General features: G+C 44.2%; 1 protein-coding gene across 1 annotated transcript; it reads right to left on the bottom strand.

Annotated features, from left to right (window-relative positions):
• Nucleotides 1-12,160: 12,160 nt before the first annotated feature.
• LOC119325720 lies at nucleotides 12,161-20,364 on the bottom strand. Its single transcript, XM_037599454.1, has 3 exons — nucleotides 20,209-20,364; nucleotides 17,987-19,408; nucleotides 12,161-12,462 (listed from the first exon to the last, which is right to left on the bottom strand). The coding sequence occupies exon 2, from the start codon at nucleotides 19,384-19,386 to the stop codon at nucleotides 18,016-18,018; it is 1,371 nt and encodes a 456-aa protein (XP_037455351.1). The 5' UTR covers nucleotides 19,387-19,408; nucleotides 20,209-20,364; the 3' UTR covers nucleotides 12,161-12,462; nucleotides 17,987-18,015.
• Nucleotides 20,365-22,305: the final 1,941 nt, after the last annotated feature.

Below are 22,305 nucleotides of genomic sequence, written 5' to 3'. Positions count from 1 at the left end.
ACTTGTTACCGAGATATCATTGGAAGGATATAGTAGATACCAATTGAAGGTAGATAGTAGTTCATTGATGATCCTAGCTTGACTACAGTAAGCACATGGTGACAACACCTTCCTTGTGAGTGAGACGAGCATCCAATGCATCTCCAATTGTTCCTAGAACAAAAACACAAACAAAATGGTACCCAAACTCATCGGGACCAAATAGTTAGAAACACCAATACATAGGACAAACTCCACATAAATATGTGTATCTAGATATGAAAACGAATTTCATGCACATCTCATCCAAATTGAGACTAGGTGGAGTTTCCCCTATATATTGAGTCAAAGAGAGAAAGCATGCCAAATGAAAATACATGAAGTAAACATGCATGCTCAAGACTTTCAAAACCCGAAACCAAAAGACAAAGAAATGCCAAGGGAAGAAAAGATACCAAATGAATAAATCATCACTTGGAGGATGTCCATAAAATATACATCAAGGAATGAGATATCCACTGATACACATGAAAATAAAGATGTCGAACTCCCAAAGAGAGGATGGTTCCAAACAAACCAAGCTCTCAACAAAGTTTCATGATGGCACAAGTACCAAAAAGAAATGGCTTGCCTTCCACCAAAACACACTTGATGAGGATCACAAGATGAGGTTTTAGAGAAAATAGAATAGCTCCCCCACACGTTGTGCATTACATAGGATTTGCATTTGAATACAAAATGCACAAGGTGGGATCATCACTTTCACTATATCTAGAAAACACTAGAGAAGAACAAGAAATAAACAAGATCCACAAGTGGTAGGGAAGACAATGGGAGTTGACACAAACTTGGCAAGAGATAAGGCAAATAAAAAGCAAACGCCAACGTGAAGATGATCAATAATTTCTACCACACATAAGTGAGTACCAATTGTCAAAGACAAGAAGTATTTGGAAATAATTCCCGTTGGTAGATAGCAATGATATCCAACATCATCTTCACACCAAACACACGCAAATTGCAACTTGTAGAGCTAACATGCCACCTAGGAACAAGATAATCTACAATATCAATTCTAGGTGACAATATCTCAAATGTACACATTTTCTAGGCTTGTAATATGCACTTAGCATATTACTCCCCCATAATGTGATACCAATAAGAACTTAACAAGAGGCAATAAGAGGAACAAACAAGAGATAATTAATGGACTATTTAGAGTTTGAATTTCTCATGAGAGATATACCACCTAGCGACTAGATAATCTTGTAATATCAATACTAGATGGTATTCCTCATGTACACACATTTATAGGATTGTGAGGTGCACAAAGCACATCACTCCCCCAAAATGGGATGTTCCATTAATCTCTCACACGAGCCAACTAGGATACAAACAAGAAACATAAAGGCTCAACGCATGACACACGCGTACATGATGTGCAAACCAACACACACATACTTGATTGCTCAAGATAAGCAAGTTGGAATCACAACATATACAAACACATGCAAGGAACAAAACCAAAACATGCAAGGGGGCAAGTAACTTTGAATGTAAGCAATTTTAAGTACAAGTTACCGCAAGGAGGCACATTGGATATAAGATATAAACTTGATGACTCAATTGACTTGGCTTGAGACAATAAGAGTGATGAAGTCCCCTTAATTCTTCATAATGTAGCCAAGTCTCCAATGCCCTCCAACAACACCTATTGATCAAGTTTGATCTTGTTGGTCCCCAACCAAGTTGGGTCCTAAGAGGTTAGTCACAATAGGTTTGGCTACCCAAATGGTTCTTTGCTTGACACCACTTTGAGTACCTACAAACTTGGCAAACACATTGCCAACCTTATCCTTACCAAGAGAATAGATATCATCAATAATAATTGGGTTTGATAAGTTACCACTAGTGCATGAAGAAGCGATGTGACCTTTCTCATGACATAAGTAGCAACGTCTGCTCTTCACTTTATTCTCACTTGATTTCTCAATTTGAGAAGCATTAACTTGAGTCTTCTTGGGAAGAGGCCTTTCTTAAACTTGAGGTTGAGCATGAGATTGAACTTGTGCCCTCTTCCCTTGTTGCTTGACACTAATGGCCTTCTTCTTCAATGGGCAAGATCTAACATGATGCCCTTCTATTTTGCACTTGAAGCAAACAATCTTGGCCGAATTCTTGACTTGTTCTTGGCCCTTCCTTTTGTTCATCTTGGACTTCTTCTTCTTATTGGAGTTGAATCCAAGTCCACCTTTGTCATTGGGGTATTTTTGCACACTCAAGATATTGTTGAGTGTGGATTTCCCTTCATGACACTTTTCCAAGTCTTTCTTCAAAGAAGTGACTTGGGCCTTGAGCTCTTTGATTTCCTCTACATGGTTAGTCTCAACACAAGTACTAGAGGAAGTATAAGCTTCATCGTTAGAGCAACAAGGCAAGGAAAGCAATTCATCACAAGATGTACCAACATTGTGAGTAGAGGAATTACAAGGACTAGCACATGGCAATATACTATTTTGACTAGAAGTAGTGCTAGTATCCACATAAGGCTCACTAGATGTTACCTTAGCTATCATGGCCTCATGAGCTATCTTTAGCACACTATGGGATACTAGAAGATCATCATGAGAGCTTGAGAGCTTTTCATGACTTTCTTCTAATTTCCCATAATTGCAAGATAGCACCTCAAGTTGAGCCCGTAGCTCAACATTCTCCTTCAAAAAGGATGCTTCACAAGTAATAGAATTAGTAGCACAAGCATAATCATTAACAACAAGAGGAGAAGGCAACTTGGCAAGCTCTTTTAAATAAGAAGCTTCAAGTTGAGCATGAGACTCGGTGAGTTTTATGAGCTCACCCTTGATGACCCTTGAGCCATTTTCGAGGTGCTCAAAATCCTCAAGGAGTCTAGCATGAGCAACTTCAAGCTTAACATTTTTAGTTTCAAAAACATTGGCCACCTCAAGAACTCTATCAGTAGATTCCTTAACTCTAGACAATTCTAGAGCAAAAGTCTCCTCAAGAGATTCCTTGGTGGTTTGTTCAAGTTCAAGAGCTTGAGAGAGGTCTGCAATCTCATTAGTGTAATCACGCCCATGATCTTCCATTTTATCAATGGTGACCTCATGCTCCTCAAGACGAGATTCCAACTCATCAATATATTTCTTGCTCTTAATAGCAATGGACATAATTTCCATGAAGTTGGAACGAGCAATTTTATTTTTATGAAGAGCTTTAAAAACCATTTCCCCCTTAATTTTTAAGGAGGCAAAATTATCATTCTCTTCATCATTATCCTCATCATCATTAGCATCAACATCATCATCAAGAGACATATTGGGGTACAAAGTAGGAGATACCTTTGACGCCTTAGCCATAAGGAAAAATGCAATAGATGATGATGTAGGATCCCTTGAGGCACCATTAAACACCACATCTTGTTCCATGGAGTGTTCGGTTTCCTATACATTGTTAGCACAACAATTTGAGGAAATAGATGCATTTTTATCATGGCAACAAGACATAGCAAGCATATCATCATGATATTTAGTCAAGCAATTTCTACATGATATGCAAGGACTATCAACACAAGCATGTGAAACATTTGGAGTGCTCGAAGTGTTAAAACCCAAACAGGGAGCATTGCAATAATATAGTGATGAAGGATCATCCACAATAAGCATACTATCATCATTGCAATGACCAACACTACTCACCATATCATTACCTTGTGGCAAACCACATGTAGGTGAAGTAGAAGAAGTTGAGAAGACTATATGACCGGAGGTGGAGGGAGAACAACCATCCCCACAAATCTTGGACACACCATATTTATCTTGAAGCTTTGTCCATAACTCATGAGCATCCCGGAACGGCATGAGTTGAAATATAACTACATTGCTCAAAGCATCGAAAAGCACATTAGAGGCTTGAGCATTGAGATAAGAGTTTTTCTCATCCTCTAAAGATAATGTTTGGGGATCCTTTGGAGGAGAAAAACCCATATCTACAATTCGCTCTATATTTGGGTCCATGACCCTAAAGAGATTAAGCATGCGAATTACCCAAACATCAAAATTTGTGCCATCGAAACTAAGAGTGTCAAAGAATACTAATCCTCTAGTCGACATCTTTACTCTCTAGGCGGTTAAGCCCAACAAAGAGAGACGAGGCTCTGATACCAATTGAAAGATTATGGATGTCGCCTAGAGGGGGGGGGGTGAATAGGCATTTTAAAATAATTACGGTAGAGGCTTGAACAAATGCGGAATAAACCTAGCAGTTAATTTGTCAAGCACAAAACCTTACAACAACTAGGCTCACCTATGTGCACCAACAACTTATGCTAAGCAAGATAAGCAACTATGTGATAGCAAGATATATGACAAGGAACAAAATGGCTATCACAAAGTAAAGTGCATAAGTAAAGGGCTCGGGTAAGAGATAACCGAGGCACGCGGAGACGATGATGTATCCCGAAGTTCACACCCTTGCGGATGCTAATCTCCGTTTGGAGCGGTGTGGAGGCACAATGCTCCCCAAGAAGCCACTAGGGCCACCGTAATCTCCTCACGCCCTTGCACAATGCAAGATGGCGTGATTCCACTAAGGGACCCTTGTGGGCGGTCACCGAACCCGTACAAATGGCGACCCTTGGGGGCGGTCACCGAACCCGTACACTTTGGCAACCCTTGGGGGTGGTCACCGGTACCCGTCAAATTGCTCGGGGCGATCTCCACAACCTAATTGGAGACCCCGACGCTTGCCCGGAGCTTTACACCACAATGATTGAGCTCCGAACACCACCAACTGTCTAGGGCGCCCAAGCACCCAAGAGGAACAAGCTCAAGGGTACCAAGCACCCAAGAGTAATAAGCTTCTCAACTCGTAACTTCCACGTATCACCGTGGAGAACTCAAACCGATGCACAAATGCAATGGCAAAGGCACACAGAGTACCCAAGTCCTTCTCTCTCAAATCCCACCAAAGCAACTAATGCTAGGGAGGAAAGTAAGAGGAAGAACAAGAAGGAGAACACAAAGAACTCCAAGATCTAGATCCAAGGGGTTCCCCTCACATAGAGGAGAAAGTGATTGGAGGAAGTGTGGATCTAGATCTCCTCTCTCTTTTCCCTCAAAAACTAGCAAAATTCCATGGAGGGATTGAGAGTTAGCAAGCTCAAAGAAGGTCAACAATGGGGGCAAAAACAAGCTCAAGAGATAGGGAACCATTGGGGAAGAAGACCCCCTTAAATAGGCCCCCACGAATCTGCCCGTTATGTGTAGAAAACTGTAGGACCGGTACAACCGGTGCACGAACCGGTACAACCGGCCAAAGCAGAGGAAAAACCTACCTGGGAAAAGCTCTAAGCGGAACAACAGCCTGGGGAACCGGTAGTACCGGTTAAACCGGTTAAACCGGTCAACAACCGCCCAAGAACCGCTCCAAAACAGAAATTAGTCCGGTGGTAGAGCGGTACATGGCCGGTACAACCTCCGGACCAATTCTGGGGTGGTACAACCGCTCCAAACACCGGTTGTACCGGTCAACCGGTACAACCTCTCTACGGGGCGGTACAACCTCTCTATGTAAAACAGCCAATATCAAAACAGCCACAACTTTCGCATACGAGCTCCGAATTCGATGAAACCAAGTTTGTTGGAAAGCTAGCAACAAGGGCTAACACAATATTGATAGAAATATCAATAATAAGCAAATGAGAAAAGGCCCATTAGAAAATGGTGAGAACCCTTCCTTGGATAAGACCGGTAAAACCTCCAACACCGAAAACATCATAGAAGACGCAGGCGAACTCCGTTTTCGATGAACTCAAGCTTGTCATCAAGATGACCATAAGTTCTAAGACTCACAAAGAGAACTAAACAAGAACAAAGAAACATGATGCAAGGATGCAATGGTTTGAGCTCTGTACTAACGATACGATCAAGCTACCAACTTGAGAGCCCCCCTTGATAGTACGGCAAACGATCCTATAACCCGGTCTCCCAACTACCACCACGAGACCGGTAAAATAGAAAACCTATCAAGGGCAAACCTTTGCCTTGCACATGGTCCACTTGAGCTAGATGAAGACGATCTTGACTCCCTCAAGTTGGACCACCTTTCTTGATTGCGTTGGCTCGATGAAGACTAGATGATTGCTCCCCCATAGTCCACTATGGGTGAGTGACTCTTCGGCACATCTTCACAAGTCCATTGACACCACAATAGATGGCAAGATTCAAACTTGATTGCTCCCCCATACTCCATTATGGGTGAGCCACTCTTCGTGTTGCTCCACTTGAAGTTGCACACAGCAAACTTGATGACGATCACCACTTGATGTCATCCTCCATGGGTTGTATGGGATCTTCCTCTTGACGCAAGACCATGGAAACATACCTAACCCCACAAAGAACTCCCACGTAGACCATGAGTTAGTACACAAAGCGTAATGGACAATTCTTACCATACCATGGGAACACTTGGTCCCTCTCGGTACAACTTCTGTGCTTTGTGTGTTGATCGACTTGAATCACTCTCTATACTTAGGCTAGATCAACCTTGAATCTTTCCAACTCTCTTCATTTGGATGATGTCTTGAAGGTAAACATGAATGATCACATAATCTTCTTCTTCAAGACATGCTTGCAATAAGCTCAACACTCACATGACCAATCTTTATATAATTGCTTAATAGCACCTTGGTCAACTCATAAACTCCTTGAAACCAACCCATGGACTTCAAGAAAAGCCTATGGACAAAACCTTCAAATATAACTCAAGGCAACCATTAGTCCATAGAGATTGTCATCAATTACCAAAACCAAACATGGGGGCATCGCATATTCTTTCAATCTCCCCCATTTTGGTAATTGATGACAATCACTTTCAAGAGAGTTTATATAAGGAATTATGCATCACCATGCAATACAACAACCAATAGTGCATGCAAATGAGATGCAAATGCTAAGGAACAAAACCAAAGCAAGAGGAGACAACTCTCTAAACTTCTCCACACAACTCTCTGAAACTTCTCCCCCATTGGCATCGATTGCCAAAATGGGCTAAAAGCTTAGAAGGCCAATATAAAATGTGTTCCTCCATAGATTGTGTATTTCTCAACAAGAGAGTGGAATGCAATAAACATATCCGACGGTAAATACTTGGAGGAAGACAAACTATATTGAGGCCCAAAGATTGCAAAAGGAAGATATGCCACAAAGACATAATCAAAGAGAGAAACACGCAATCAAGCAATCAAAAGATACCAATTGAAGCAACATATCAAAAGATAACAATTGAACCAACTAGGCCAATGATCCTACGAGCCACATGAATAAAGGATATTATGATAAGAGCGGAGCAGTGTTCCAAAGAAACTAGAGAAGCTCCCCATGATTTGTGCACATCAAGAATTTTTGTATTTGGATACAAAGTGCACAAAATAGGATCATAGCTCAACCAAAATCAATAGAAACTTACAACAAGTGCAAAGAGAGCATATAGGAAACTAAGCCTAGTACTTGCAACAAACACATGGTTGAGCAACAAGTAAGAGAGGCAACTTAAGAGTGGGCTCAACCAAAAAGATGTGTGTGGCTCAAGGCAATGCACTTGAAAAGACTAATGTACAGAAGAGCATTAAGCAACAATAAAGTCCTCAAAGAATGAGGCACACGGTGCAAGGCCTATCATTCCCACACACAACTAGAAAATGGGTTCACAAACTTACTAATAAGCATATAGAGAACCTATGCTTGTGACAACCCGCGGTGAAGATAGAAGATGAGAGGCTCATCAAGACGAGGGATACCAAAAAAAAGATGGCAAAAGCCTCGTAAAGATAAGCAAGAGGAAAATAATCTTCACCACACAAGAGTGCAACAAGATGCAACGAGATAAGACCCGCACTCAAGCCACACACTTTCACGGAGCCACCAAAGAAATAACATGAGAAAGAAACGATGGACATGAAAGAAAGGGATATCAACTAGATATGTACCTTCTCTCAAGTGTATAAGATTCTAGGTAGATGAAAATCATGATGATATCAATCCACAAAGAAGGATATACACATGAAATAGTTACAAAAAGGAAAGAACAAGATATCCATAAGGAAGTCATAAATATACCAATAAAAAATTTGCTTGAGAGCATAGCACATGGCTAGATATGATCTTATTGTATATAAATGAATTCCAACCACACAAACATCAAAGACATCACAACTAGCAACAAGAGATCATTGTTGGGATGCTTTGAGAAAGGAAACAAGTAACACAAGAAAGAATGAATAGCATGCCATGATACAACCTACACAAGGTTGATGCAAGAAATGTGTGCATGAAGTAGATGATGATACTTGTTACCGAGATATCATTGGAAGGATATAGTAGATACCAGTTGAAGGTAGATAGTAGTTCATTGATGATCCTAGCTTGACTAAAGTAAGCACATGGTGACAACACCTTCCTTGTGAGTGAGACGAGCATCCAATGCATCTTCAATTGTTCCTAGAACAAAAACACAAACAAAATGGTACCCAAACTCATCGGGACCAAATAGTTAGAAACACCAATACATAGGACAAACTCCACATAAATATGTGTATATAGATATGAAAATGAATTTCATGCACATCTCATCCAAATTGAGACTAGGTGGAGTTTCCCCTATATATTGAGTCAAAGAGAGAAAGCATGCCAAATGAAAATACATGAAGTAAACATGCATGCTCAAGACTTTCAAAACCCGAAACCAAAAGACAAAGAAATGCCAAGGGAAGAAAAGATACCAAATGAATAAATCATCACTTGGAGGATGTCCATAAAATATACATCAAGGAATGAGATATCCATTGATACACACGAAAATAAAGATGTCGAACTCCCAATGAGAGGATGGTTCCAAACAAACCAAGCTCTCAACAAAGTTTTAGATAAAATAGAATAGCTCCCCCACAAGTTGTGCATTACATAGGATTTGCATTTGAATACAAAATGCACAAGGTGGGATCATCACTTTTACTATATCTAGAAAACACTAGACAAGAACAAGAAATAAACAAGATCCACAAGTGGTAGGGAAGACAATGGGAGTTGACACAAACTTGGCAAGAGATAAGGCAAATAAAAAGCAAACGCCAACGTGAAGATGATCAATAATTTCTACCACACATAAGTGAGTACCAATTGTCAAAGACAAGAAGTATTTGGAAATAATTCCCGTTGGTAGATAGCAATGATATCCAACATCATCTTCACACCAAACACACGCAAATTGCAACTTGTAGAGCTAACATGCCACCTAGGAACAAGATAATCTACAATATCAATTCTAGGTGACAATATCTCAAATGTACACATTTTCTAGGCTTGTAATATGCACTTAGCATATTACTCCCCCATAATGTGATACCAATAAGAACTTAACAAGAGGCAATAAGAGGAACAAACAAGAGATAATTAATGGACTATTTAGAGTTTGAATTTCTCATGAGAGATATACCACCTAGCGACTAGATAATCTTGTAATATCAATACTAGATGGTATTCCTCATGTACACACATTTATAGGATTGTGAGGTGCCCAAAGCACATCACTCCCCCAAAATGGGATGTTCCATTAATCTCTCACACGATCCAACTAGGATACAAACAAGAAACATAAAGGCTCAACGCATGACACACGCGTACATGATGTGCAAACCAACACACACATACTTGATTGCTCAAGATAAGCAAGTTGGAATCACAACATATACAAACACATGCAAGGAACAAAACCAAAACATGCAAGGGGGCAAGTAACTTTGAATGTAAGCAATTTTAAGTACAAGTTACCGCAAGGAGGCACATTGGATATAAGATATAAACTTGATGATTCAATTGACTTGGCTTGAGACAATAAGAGTGATGAAGTCCCCTGAATTCTTCATAATGTAGCCAAGTCTCCAATGCCCTCCAACAACACCTATTGATCAAGTTTGATCTTGTTGGTCCCCAACCAAGTTGGGTCCTAAGAGGTTAGTCACAATAGGTTTGGCTACCCAAATGGTTCTTTGCTTGACACCACTTTGAGTACCAACAAACTTGGCAAACACATTGCCAACCATATCCTTACCAAGAGAATAGATATCATCAATAATAATTGGGTTTGATAAGTTACCACTAGTGCATGAAGAAGCGACGTGACCTTTCTCACGACATAAGTAGCAACGTCTGCTCTTCATTTTATTCTCACTTGATTTCTCAATTTGAGAAGCATTAACTTGAGTCTTCCTGGGAAGAGGCCTTTCTTCAACTTGAGGTTGAGCATGAGATTGAACTTGTGCCCTCTTCCCTTGTTGCTTGACACTAATGGCCTTCTTCTTCAATGGGCAAGATCTAACATGATGCCCTTCTATTTTGCACTTGAAGCAAACAATCTTGGCCGAATTCTTGACTTGTTCTTGGCCCTTCCTTTTGTTCATCTTGGACTTCTTCTTTTTATTGGAGTTGAATCCAAGTCCACCTTTGTCATTGGGGTATTTTTGCACACTCAAGATATTGTTGAGTGTGGATTTCCCTTCATGACACTTTTCCAAGTCTTTCTTCAAAGAAGTGACTTGGGTCTTGAGCTCTTTGATTTCCTCTACATGGTTAGTCTCAACACAAGTACTAGAGGAAGTATAAGCTTCATCATTAGAGCAACAAGGCAAGGAAAGCAATTCATCACAAGATGTACCAACATTGTGAGTAGATGAATTACAAGGACTAGCACATGGCAATATACTATTTTGACTAGAAGTAGTGCTAGTATCCACATGAGGCTCACTAGATGTTACCTTAGCTATCATGGCCTCATGAGCTATCTTTAGCACACTATGGGATACTAGAAGATCATCATGAGAGCTTGAGAGATTTTCATGACTTTCTTCCAATTTCCCATAATTGCAAGATAGCACCTCAAGTTGAGCCCGTAGCTCAACATTCTCCTTCAAAAAGGATGCTTCACAAGTAATAGAATTAGTAGCGTATTCTAAAAAAATGGTCAATGTTTCTTTGTATAATGTTCACCCTATACTAAGAAAATGTTCAATGTGTATTCTAAATTTGCTTTCTAAAAATTGTTCACAGTACAAAAAAAGTATTCAATTTTCGAAATTTGTTCAGTTTCTGAAAAACATAGTTCGCGTTTAAAAGAAAAGGAATATTCGAAATTTGATGAACTATATTCAGAATTGATGAACTAATTTTTTCAAATTCGATGAACTTTTTTCAGAATTGGTTAACTTTTTTTTCTAATTCGTCTTTTTTAAAAAAATTGATAAACCTTTTCGAGTTCCATGAATGTTTTTTAAAATTGATCTTTTATTATAGATCTATGATTTCCTTTTTCTTTTTTACGTTTCCCTTTTCTGAAATGATTTTTATGGTACAGAAGTTATGTTAATGTTGTACTAGAAGAAGTATTAAGTAGGTTTGTTTTTGGATTATAGACATGTAAGCGGTCCTAGGGCAGTGGTAACTGCACTGTTTTCTTTCGGCTATATATGTAGGTGCGATGGTTCGAATCCCACTACCTGCAATTATGTTTCTATGATGTTTGATTTTTGGCGAAATTATGTTTCAACCACGTTTTCTTTTTGGCGAGGTTATTGGGCCGGCCCGCTAGGCGACACGCGCGAGCGCCAGGAACATTAAGCGGCACAGAAGGCGCCCTATAGGAGCTCCCATCTAAACGACACCCCAGAGCAGGTTCGACCCAGACCCAGCCTCTTCGCCCCCCTTCTCTTTTCCAGCAGGCCCAGTCCGACGTGGCCGGTCGATGGGCCCAGCCTAGGCGCCACATATGCAAAACCACCATCCCAAACCACTTAAGTGCATGCCAGGGGGTGATATGTCTGGTTTAGAATAGTTCAGGGGATTAAGAACTCAGTTTTAAACATGGGGGGTTTATGTGATCCAAACGGGATACTTCTGGGGGTTATCTATAGTTTTTTCAAAGCAAAAGGAACACTCCTACATACCAAATTTCCAGACCACTAATGCCACAAAGAACATCAATCTCCTATCCACGCAGCGAAAACCAATCTCAGAAGAAGTTGGTGCACCACCTCAAAAGAGATTCAAAATTGCAACCTGACCAACTTACCTTGCCCCACAAATCAGAACAGGCGTTTTTCAGCCCAGCTTGCAAATTGCACAATAACTAAACGTCATAGCAGTTCATTTCTGCAAACAACATACAAATTAACCACAAACCTGCTACCAGTTAAGGCACAACCACAACTTGCAACAGATAGAACAAGCCTGCTGTTCGCCTGTATATAGCATGACACATATCTAATCAACTTGCAACAGATATCTGATGCAGTCTCTAGTGACACACAGAGGCCATATATAGGTATCATCCTTTATTATTACATACATATATGATGCAGCAGAAATCAGTCTCCTCTCCCTGCTGCGTCTCGGATGTAAATTTCACAAGAAGTTTTGTTGAACCGGTATGGGCCCTAGCCCATCAAGATCTGTCTCTTGGGCCCAAGCCCATGAGTGGTGCTGACCTAGAAGAGGAGCCCCTCTTCCCCCTGCCCCGGTGTGAGTCACCAGACACCACCTGCCCTCCTCTCTGTAGGTACTCCCCCTCTCATCTCAACATGGTATCGGAGGCCAGCGACGGCGGGGCCTAAGGAGACGGCGGCGACGTCCGGTGAGGTGGCGGCGGATCTGGCGCGCGCGCGGGAGGCTGCGGAGAGCTGCACGCACGAGAGACGCGGGGAGCGGCCCGGCAGAGCTGCGCGGGCGGCTGCTGCTGCTGCTTCTTGGACCGGAGGCAGAGCCCCTGCTCGGGCTCTTCCTCGTCCTCGGGCGGCTGCAGAGGAAGAGGAGCTGCTCGGGGTGGTTGTTGGCGTGCGTGTGCTGAGCGGCAGCAGGCAGAGGAGCAGAGGAGGAGCACCAGTGGAGAGAAGGAGTGCGTGCGTCCTGCGTGCGCTGTGGTGCTGCTGAGCGGAGAGTAGAAAGGGGAGTGATCGAGAGGAGAGGAGCTGCTGCTGGGCGCTGTGGTCCTGGAGGCTGCGTGTTTGCTGCTGCTGACTCTGCTGCTGCTACTGCTGGTGCTGCTGAGGGGGAGAAGGAAGAGGAGGTGCTGGAGCTTATTCCTGCGAGGAGCTGCTGCTGGTTGGAAAGAGAAGAAGAGGTGTTGCTGAAGCTGAGCTGCTGCTGGTTGGAAAGAGAAGAAGAGGTGTTGCTGAGTTTTGCTGTTGCTGCTTATGCCGCCAAACAATGGCTGAACCAACTGGTCTTGCCGAGGCTTTGGAGAAGCTCGCTAAGATCCTCGCGGAGTCCAACTCTGGGGCCATCGTTCCTCGACAGGGAGTGGCTCAAAAGCTTGAAATGTCGCCCCTGGACATGAAGCTAGAGGGGGCAACAAACTATTTGAGCTGGTCCAGAAGGGCTTTGTGGGCTGTGGAGCAGAAGGAGCTTGATGGATATTTGTTGGGCACCGTTGTAGAACCAAGGGACAAGAGTAGTGCAGAGGGCAAGAGGTGGAAGGTCATCCACTCTGTACTTATGGTGTGGTTGTTGAACTCCGTGGTGCCCTCCATTGGACGCTCTGTGGAGGGGCTATCCTCACCTGCTGAGATATGGAAGATTCTGTCCACTCAATACTCTGGCAAGGGCAATGTCATGCTCATTGCTCAGATTGAGGACAAGATTAGGTTGCTACGTCAAGATGATGGCATGTCAGTGATGACATACGTGGCAGAACTGCAGGCTCTGTGGGCTGACCAGGATAACTGTGATCCCTTGGAACTCTATGATGCGGCTTCAATCGAGTCAGGGCATAAGTGGATGGCACGCAGGTGTGTGCTGAAATTTTTGGCTGGCCTCAAAGGTTGCTTTGATGGCAGGAAGGCTTCCCTGTTGCACCAACCTAGTCTGCCTACCATTCCTGAGGCTATTGCAGCGATGACTCAAGAGGAGGTGCGCCTATCCCTTGAGCATGCAGACATGAAGGTTGTGCCAGCTTCGACATTTGCAGTCACTGAGCGCATGGAGTGGGGAGATCCCACCAAATGTCATATCTATGGGGAGGTAGGTCACTGGAAGAGAGAATGTCCAACTCGTGGCAGAGGCAGGGGATATAACAGAGGGGGAGCAGGCAGAGGTAGAAGTGCTAGAGGCAGAGGTGGATACTCAGAGACCTCATGGAGCCAGGCTTCTAGAGGTAGAGGTGGCTACTCAGGACACTCAGGGGGTCAGAGGGCTCACATGGCCGTTGCAGGAGACACTGGGACGTCCAAAGGCAAAGATGTAGATGATGTTGTCTATGGAGACTTTGCTCACTGGGCCTCCACTGATGAAGGTAATCCGGAAAGAGCATCTCTTGCTACTAATGAGAGTGCTCCAGAGTGGGTTCTTGACTCTGGAGCATCTAAGCATGTTGCTAGTAACTCATGTGTGTTCGAATCTTACACTAAGCATCCCCCCTCTCACACGGGCACTATACAAACGGCTGATGGCACAAAACAACCAGTCATAAGGGTTGGTACAGTAAAGTGTACTCCGACCATTTCCCTATCGTCAGTTTTACATGTGCCAGCCTTTCCTGTCAATTTGGTCTCTTTCAGTGCACTCATTGATCAAATGGACTGTCGTGTGATCCTTGACAAGTTCGGTTGCTTGATTCAGGTGCGACAGACGAGCCAGACGGTTGGGACTGGCACCAGGCGTAGGGGGCTCTGGTACATGGACCAGGAGGTGCAACCGGACTTGGTGTGTGCTGCGACCATGGAGGATAAGGAGAAGCAGGCGATGATCCATCATTGTAGGATGGGGCATGTATCTTTTGATAAGATGAGTAGAATATTTCCGGATGTTATGTGTGGAATAGGCAAAGGCAAGCTGACATGTGATGCTTGTGAATATGCAAAACACACACGGGCCTCATATGTGAGTAAGGGGCTCAGGAGCATATATCCTTTTATGCTTATTCATTCGGATGTATGGACTAGCCCAGTGGTGTCAATGAATGGGAAGAAGTATTTTGCTACCTTTATTGACTGCTATTCTCGCATGACTTGGATTTACTTGATGCGTCACAAGGATGAGGTGTTTAGCTGTTTTCAGAACTTCCATGCTCTTGTAAAGAACCAGTTTCAGGTACAGGTCAAGGTGCTCAGGACGGACAATGGAACGGAGTATGTGAACAACATTTTTGGGGCTTTCATGGCTGACCATGGGATTCTTCATCAAACTTCATGTCCGGACACCCCCCCTCAGAATGGAGTGGCCGAACGGAAGAATCGTCATGTTCTTGAGGTCGCTCGGTCGTTGATGTTTACCATGAATGTGCCTAAGTTCTTGTGGGATGATGCAGTTATGACAACCACATACTTGATCAACCGAACACCTTCCAGGATACTTGGCATGAAATCTCCGTCTGAGTTGATCATTGGAGATAATAAGTTTGTTGTTCCCCCAAAGTTGTTTGGCAGTACCTGCTTTGTTCGTGATCATCGACCATCTGTTGGCAAGCTTGATCCTCGAGCAGTGAAGTGTGTCTTTCTGGGATACTCGTCTAGTCAGCAGGGGTATAAATGTTGGTGTCCCTCTGAAAAACGCAGGTTTGTAAGTATGGACGTTACATTCAGGGAGTCTGAGCCATTCTATGGTGAGCCGACTGATCTCAGTCTGTTGTTTGCAGAGCTTGACCACCTACACCCTGTGCATGATGGTCAAGAGGGGGAGAAGGATGTGTCTCATACTCACGGTGATCCTGTGGACATTAACACTGATAATGATGTGCAGGCTCAGGTTCAACCAATAGTGGGTACAATTCCGGTTAGTACCATCACTGATGATGATGTGCGGGCTCATGTCGAGCCAACTGTCGATACACTTAAGATTGGTGCTCTCCAGGTTCTTGTTCGGGATCGATGGCAGACGAATACCCTGGTGTACTCTCGGCGGCAACCACAAGTGCAGGGGGAGCAGCAAGGCAGGGAGGCAAGAGTGCAGGGGGAGCAGCAAGGCAGGGAGGCAAGAGTGCAGGGGGAGCAGCAAGGCAGTGAGGCAAGAGTGCAGGGGGAGCAGCAAGGCAGTGAGGCAAGCTCATCTGACACAGTGGAGCTGCCCATTGCGTTGCGAAAACCTACACGTGAAGCGGCAAGGAAGGGTGAGGTAGCAAGGAAGGCTCTGCCAAAGGATGATGCTTGTGATGACCTTGATATTGGCAATTTTGTGTCTTACAAGGCTTTGTCACCTTCATATAAGGCGTTTGTTGCCTCTCTGCAAACCGTGTCTATCCCTAGGGATTGGAAGGCTGCAAAGCAAGATCCGAAGTGGCGTGAATCGATGATAGAGGAGTTAGAAGCATTGAAAAAAAACAAGACATGGGTGCTAACCACATTGCCGGCAGGAAAGAAAGCAGTGAGTTGTATGTGGATTTTTACTGTGAAGCAGAATCCTGAGGGCAAGGTGGAACGGTATAAGGCTAGATTGGTTGCCAGAGGATATAGTCAAACTTATGGAATTGACTATGATGACACATTTGCTCCAGTTGCAAAGATGAACACGGTACGGGTATTGGTCTCGTGTGCTGCAAACTTTGGGTGGAAATTGCACCAGTTAGATGTCAAGAATGCCTTCTTACATGGTGACTTGAAAGAAGAGGTATACATGGAGATACCGCCAGGTTTTGGCACAGAACAGACTACGGGGAAGGTATGCAGGCTGAAGAAATCCTTGTATGGTCTGAAGCAATCGCCGAGGGCATGGTTTGATAGGTTCAGACGAGCTGTTTGGAATATGGGGTATGGCCAATGTAATGGTGACCACACGGTGTTTTATAGACACACTAATAAGAAGATCACCATTGTTGCAGTGTATGTTGATGATATCATCATCACTGGAGATGATGAGGAGGAAATAAAGAGAGTGAAGGGGTGTCTGAGCAAGGAGTTTGAGGTAAAAGACTTAGGAAATCTAAAGTACTTCCTTGCCATAGAAGTGGCCCGGACAGAGAAGGGAATATCTTTGTGCCAACAAAAATACACCTTGGATCTTTTGAGTGACATGGGCATGATGGGATGTCGTGCAGCCCCTACTCCAATTGAACAAAATCATCAAGTAACAGCACAATCAGGTGAGCTAGTGAATAAGGAAGATTATCAGAAGCTGGTTGGGAGGTTATTGTACTTGTGTCATACCAGGCCTGACATTACGTATGCCGTGGGGGTGGTGAGCAGATACATGCATGAACCAAGGAGAGGGCATCTTGATATTGTTCACAGAATCCTGAGATACTTGAAGGGGACTCCGGGTAAAGGGTTGTGGTTTGCGAAGAGTGGACATCTTGAGGTGGATGGCTATAGTGACTCTGATTGGGCTAGCTGTCAAGATGATAGACGATCAACTTCAGGTTACTGTGTGTTTGTGGGAGGAAATTTGGTGTCATGGAGAAGCAAGAAACAGAATGTTGTGTCTAGATCAACAGCAGAAGCTGAATATAGAGCATTATCTCAAGGGTTGTGTGATATGCTCTGGGTGAAGCACCTACTATGCGAGTTGAAACTCTTGAGGAAGGGACCCTTAAGGGTGTGGTGTGACAATCAGTCAGCTATAGCCATTGCTAATAACCCAGTTCAACATGATAGGACGAAGCATGTGGAAATTGATCGCTTCTTCATTAAAGAGAAACTTGATGCTGGGATCATCAGCCTTACTCATGTCAGCTCTGGGCAGCAGTTTGCAAATTGCTTGACAAAGGGACTGGGAACAAAGGACTGTAACTTGGCGTGTGACAAGATGGGGATGATAGATATCTACCACCCATCTTGAGGGGGAGTGTTGAACCGGTATGGGCCCTAGCCCATCAAGATCTGTCTCTTGGGCCCAAGCCCATGAGAGGTGCTGACCTAGAAGAGGAGCCCCTCTTCCCCCTGCCCCGGTGTGAGTCACCAGACACCACCTGCCCTCCTCTCTGTAGGTACTCCCCCTCTCATCTCAACAAGTTTCTTGTGCGGCAAGACGTGGTCAGGCCGGATCACTGGCCACCAGAGTAGAACATGCTCGGGTACAGCCAAAACGGCGGCGGCCTGCGTAGATGCCAACGGTTGGAGTGTGAGGTGTCGTTCCACCCTCCCCATTCGTATGGGCTTGTGCAAGCAAGCGCTGGAGCCGCCCACCATGGTTCCGGGCTCGTGCAAGGAAGCGCCGGCGAATCCCATTCCCATGGCTCCAAGCTTGTGCAAGCAAGCGCCGGAGTCGTCGCCCACCATGGTTCTAGGCTCGCGCAAGGAAGTGGCGAATACCATCCCCATGGTTCCGGCGCGTCTCCTGCATCGGGCGGTGTGTCACGCATGGGATCCGGACCGCCACACAGATGGTGTAGATTCCATGGCTTAGAGTCAAGGCCTGCATACAACAAGATCTTGCTCCCCAATCCCAATAGGTCCGAGCTCGTGCAAGAGAGTGGCGTGCTCTTAACTTCCTCCCCTAGAAAGAGTGCCCAATTGTCTAGCTTCTCCACAGCCATCCATGTTGCTGGCTTGGTCGACATGTCGAGGCAGTAGACCTCATTAAAAGGAAAAGCAGTGACCATGAGAAGCATGCCACCACAAACCACCAGCCATGTTTTACCACGCCAGTCTTCACTCCTATCCTGGAACTTGGTTGTTATCTCTTGTAGACCAAGCTGAGGGGCCAACTGCAGAGTGTAGAACCTCTGGAAGCCATCCGAGACAATGACCTGCCCATTGAACTCCACGATTTGGTCTATTACCAACATATGAGGAAGCTGGACTTGAGACCAAGAGTCACTTCCAACAAGCAAATCAAACAGGGAGAACTCGGTACTGACAAGAAGATGCGAGTTGGGTGATGTAAGGGGGGACGTTAGAATGCCGTTCAAGTAGAATGTCTCACGTTTGGCACTGGATGGGAGACGTGGAGTTGAAATCTCCACACCAGTGAACACATCGACGATGTGAACATATCCGTAGCAGAAGTAGATGATATTACCATAGGATGAGCCAATATATATCATCTTCTCCGTGGTTTCTACAGGAATCTGGCAGCGAAGGGAGGTCTTTTTGTTGGCTGGATCGATAACTACACATGTGTATAGCTGATGGCAACCATTGGCAGCAGGAAGAAGAGGACCTTGTACACGAACATGGGGCTGGATGAGAAGAGGTGGAAATTTTGTGCGGAGCATAGATTTGGATGGGTACGAGGAGAAGGCAGCACGCCAAGAGGGGCATGTTGCTGCGAAGCCAAGAAGGTCTCGGAAGGAGCCCAGCCGAGAAACGACAGAGTGAAGCAAGCCATCTGGGAGGTCAGCCCAACCTTGGGGTCCGGAGAACGCATGGGGCCAAGGGAGAGAGACATCAGACAATTTGCTGGGGCTCTGCATGATGTCCTGCTGACGACAAAATCTGCAATCAATAAACTTTTCAAGTCAAGCAAATCATTTTTCAATTAAAAAAAGCTTAGAACTGTAGGCTGGTGAAGAAATACGAGATGAATAGCAGGAATAAGCAAATGATATTTTGGAGATCAAGTATATATAATATGCCTGACAATCAAACGAACTTGTTATGCAATTTATTCGAATAGCAAATTTGATCTTATTATGTTTTGGTGAATCGTCACATGGCGTGTTAAGATTGATTCAGAATAAGCTAGCAGCAGCCAGCACAAGAAGAAACTTGGTTATGGAAAATGTCACGCTTCAGTCAGCGCTAAAACTTGGATTTTGTTGTTTTCTGTGAAGCACATTCATTCAGAGCGAGTGCAGTTCTAGCTCTCTAACAGCAGATATGCCGCTTTTCGATGCCCTCAAATGCTGTCCAGATGTTTCCAAATGTGTTTTTTTCTCTCTCTTGTTTCAGTTGCAGATGATTTATTTTCTCAAGAGGGGCGCTCAAATTACAAATTATCTCAAAACCGACCCACTGGATTTAATTTAATCCAAGACTGAATCCAAGTCAATTATCCATCCAAAACTGCAACGCTAGGCGTCAGACCAATCCACTGGATCTACTCCGGTTTTAGCCTACGAATCAAAAAAATTCCAACCGTACCTACCAGATTGCTAGCTAGCGGAAGATGCGCGCAGAAAAAGTAAGCGGAAGATGAACATTCATCAATCAAAGGAAGTGGGAAAACATCTGGACAGATGGATCTAGCTAGGGTTTTGTGCAAGGGGGCGGCGGGAGCGGGATGGTGGTCAGACCTTGTGGATGGTGTGCAGATATGTTGCAGACGTCTTCTCCGGCGGTGCCTCGCCGTCGCCGTCGCCGTCGCCGGGGTGGATCCGCTCTCTGGAGCCTCCTCGGGCCAGCCGGTGTCAACTAGGACCAGTCCACTACGGAGAATGAAGCCAGCCTGAGACGAGACACTGACGGAACAGAGTGCGCACACATTTCTGGGTTCAGATAACCAACGGCTCAGATTTATCCTAGCGCAGGCTCAAAAGTGGACAGGCATCTATGGTCATCAACAAACATACTGTACAATATATTCTAGGGTAAAATGCAGCGTTGATTTTTTTTTAAAAAATAAACATGTACTTTATTAATTAGAAATAATTATTACATTGTCGATAAGTAAATATACAATGTCTCTCATAGACTCCTCAAACCAGTCCTTAGTGACTGAAAATTTCGCTAGCCCGGCAATTTCATGAACCACTTTATTTGCTTCCCTATTACAATGTTCAAACCTAACAAGAGGAAAATCACAAGTTTTGGAATAGCAATTATCGACCACTGCTGCCACGCACCTGCCAAATGTCCTACATTCTTTATTATTTCAATCACCTCCATGTTGTGAGAGTTAACGACGAGACAATTGCAACCCACCTTTTGTGCAAGAAATAGGCCGAAACTTAGAGCTAAAGCTTCTGCTGTCAATTCATCAGCACACCAATCAATCCTCCATTTTCCACCAACAATAAATCTTCCATTATCATCTCTGAGAATAGCCTCAATTGTGCCCCTAAGCAAATCACCTCCATATTGTGAGAGTTAACGATGAGACAATTGCAACCCACCTTTTGTGCAAGAAATAGGCCGAAACTTAGAGCTAAAGCTTCTGCTGTCAATTCATCAGCGCATCAATCAATCCTCCATTTTCCACCAACAATAAATCTTCCATTATCATCTCTGAGAATAGCCTCAGTTGTGCTCCTAAGCAAATCATGATCGAAAGAGGTGTCAACATTGAGCTTAACAAAACCCATAGGAGGTCAGCTCCATCCCATGTTTTACTAGTTGCCTTAGGTGAATGTGCAAAATGCAGCGTTGATGGCACAATTCATGGATCCTGAAAGATCATGGATGTCGCCTAAAGGGGGGGGGAGTGAATAGGCGCTTTAAAGTAATTATGGTTTAGGCTAATGCGGAATAAACCTAGCGGTTAATTTGTCAAGCACAAAACCTAAAACAACTAGTCTCACCTATGTGCACCAACAACTTATGCTAAGCAAGATAAGCAACTATGAGATAGCAAGATATATGACAAAGAACAATATGGTTATCACTAAGTAAAGTGCATAAGTAAAGGGCTCGGGTAAGAGATAACCGAGGCACGCGGAGACGACGATGTATCCCAAAGTTCACACCCTTGCGGATGCTAATCTCCGTTTGGAGCGGTGTGGATGCACAATGCTCCCCAAGAAGCCACTAGGGCCCCCGTAATCTCCTCACGCCCTCGCACAATGCAAGATGCCGTGATTCCACTAAGGGACCCTTGAGGGCGGTCACCGAACCCGTACAAAATGGCAACCCTTGGGGGCGGTCACCGAACCCGTACACTTTGGCAACCCTTGGGGGCGGTCACCGGAACCCGTCAAATTGCTCGGGGCGATCTCCACAACCTAATTGGAGACCCCGACGCTTGCCCGGAGCTTTACACCACAATGATTGAGCTCCGAACACCACCAACCGTCTAGGGCGCCAAGGCACCCAAGAGGAACAAGCTCTAGGGTGCCCAAACACCCAAGAGTAATAAGCTTCTCAAACTTCACTTCCATGTATCACCGAGGAGAACTCAAATCGATGCACCAAATGCAATGGCAAGGGCACACGGAGTGCCCAAGTCCTTCTCTCTCAAATCCCACCGAAGTAACTAATGCTAGGGAGGAAGATGAGAGGAAGAACAAGAAGGAGAACACCAAGAACTCCAAGATCTAGATCCAAGGGGTTCCCCTCACATAGAGGAGAAAGTGATTGGTGAAAATGTGGATCTATATCTCCTCTCTCTTTTCCCTCAAAAACTAGCAAGAATCCATGGAGGGATTGAGAGTTAGCAAGCTCGAAGAAGGTCAACA

This window comes from Triticum dicoccoides, chromosome 6B, assembly GCF_002162155.2.
Source record: "Triticum dicoccoides isolate Atlit2015 ecotype Zavitan chromosome 6B, WEW_v2.0, whole genome shotgun sequence".
Classification (NCBI taxonomy): Eukaryota; Viridiplantae; Streptophyta; class Magnoliopsida; order Poales; family Poaceae; genus Triticum; species Triticum dicoccoides.
The sequence above is the reverse complement of the archived record's forward strand: the minus strand, read 5'-3'. Positions and strand labels throughout refer to the sequence as shown.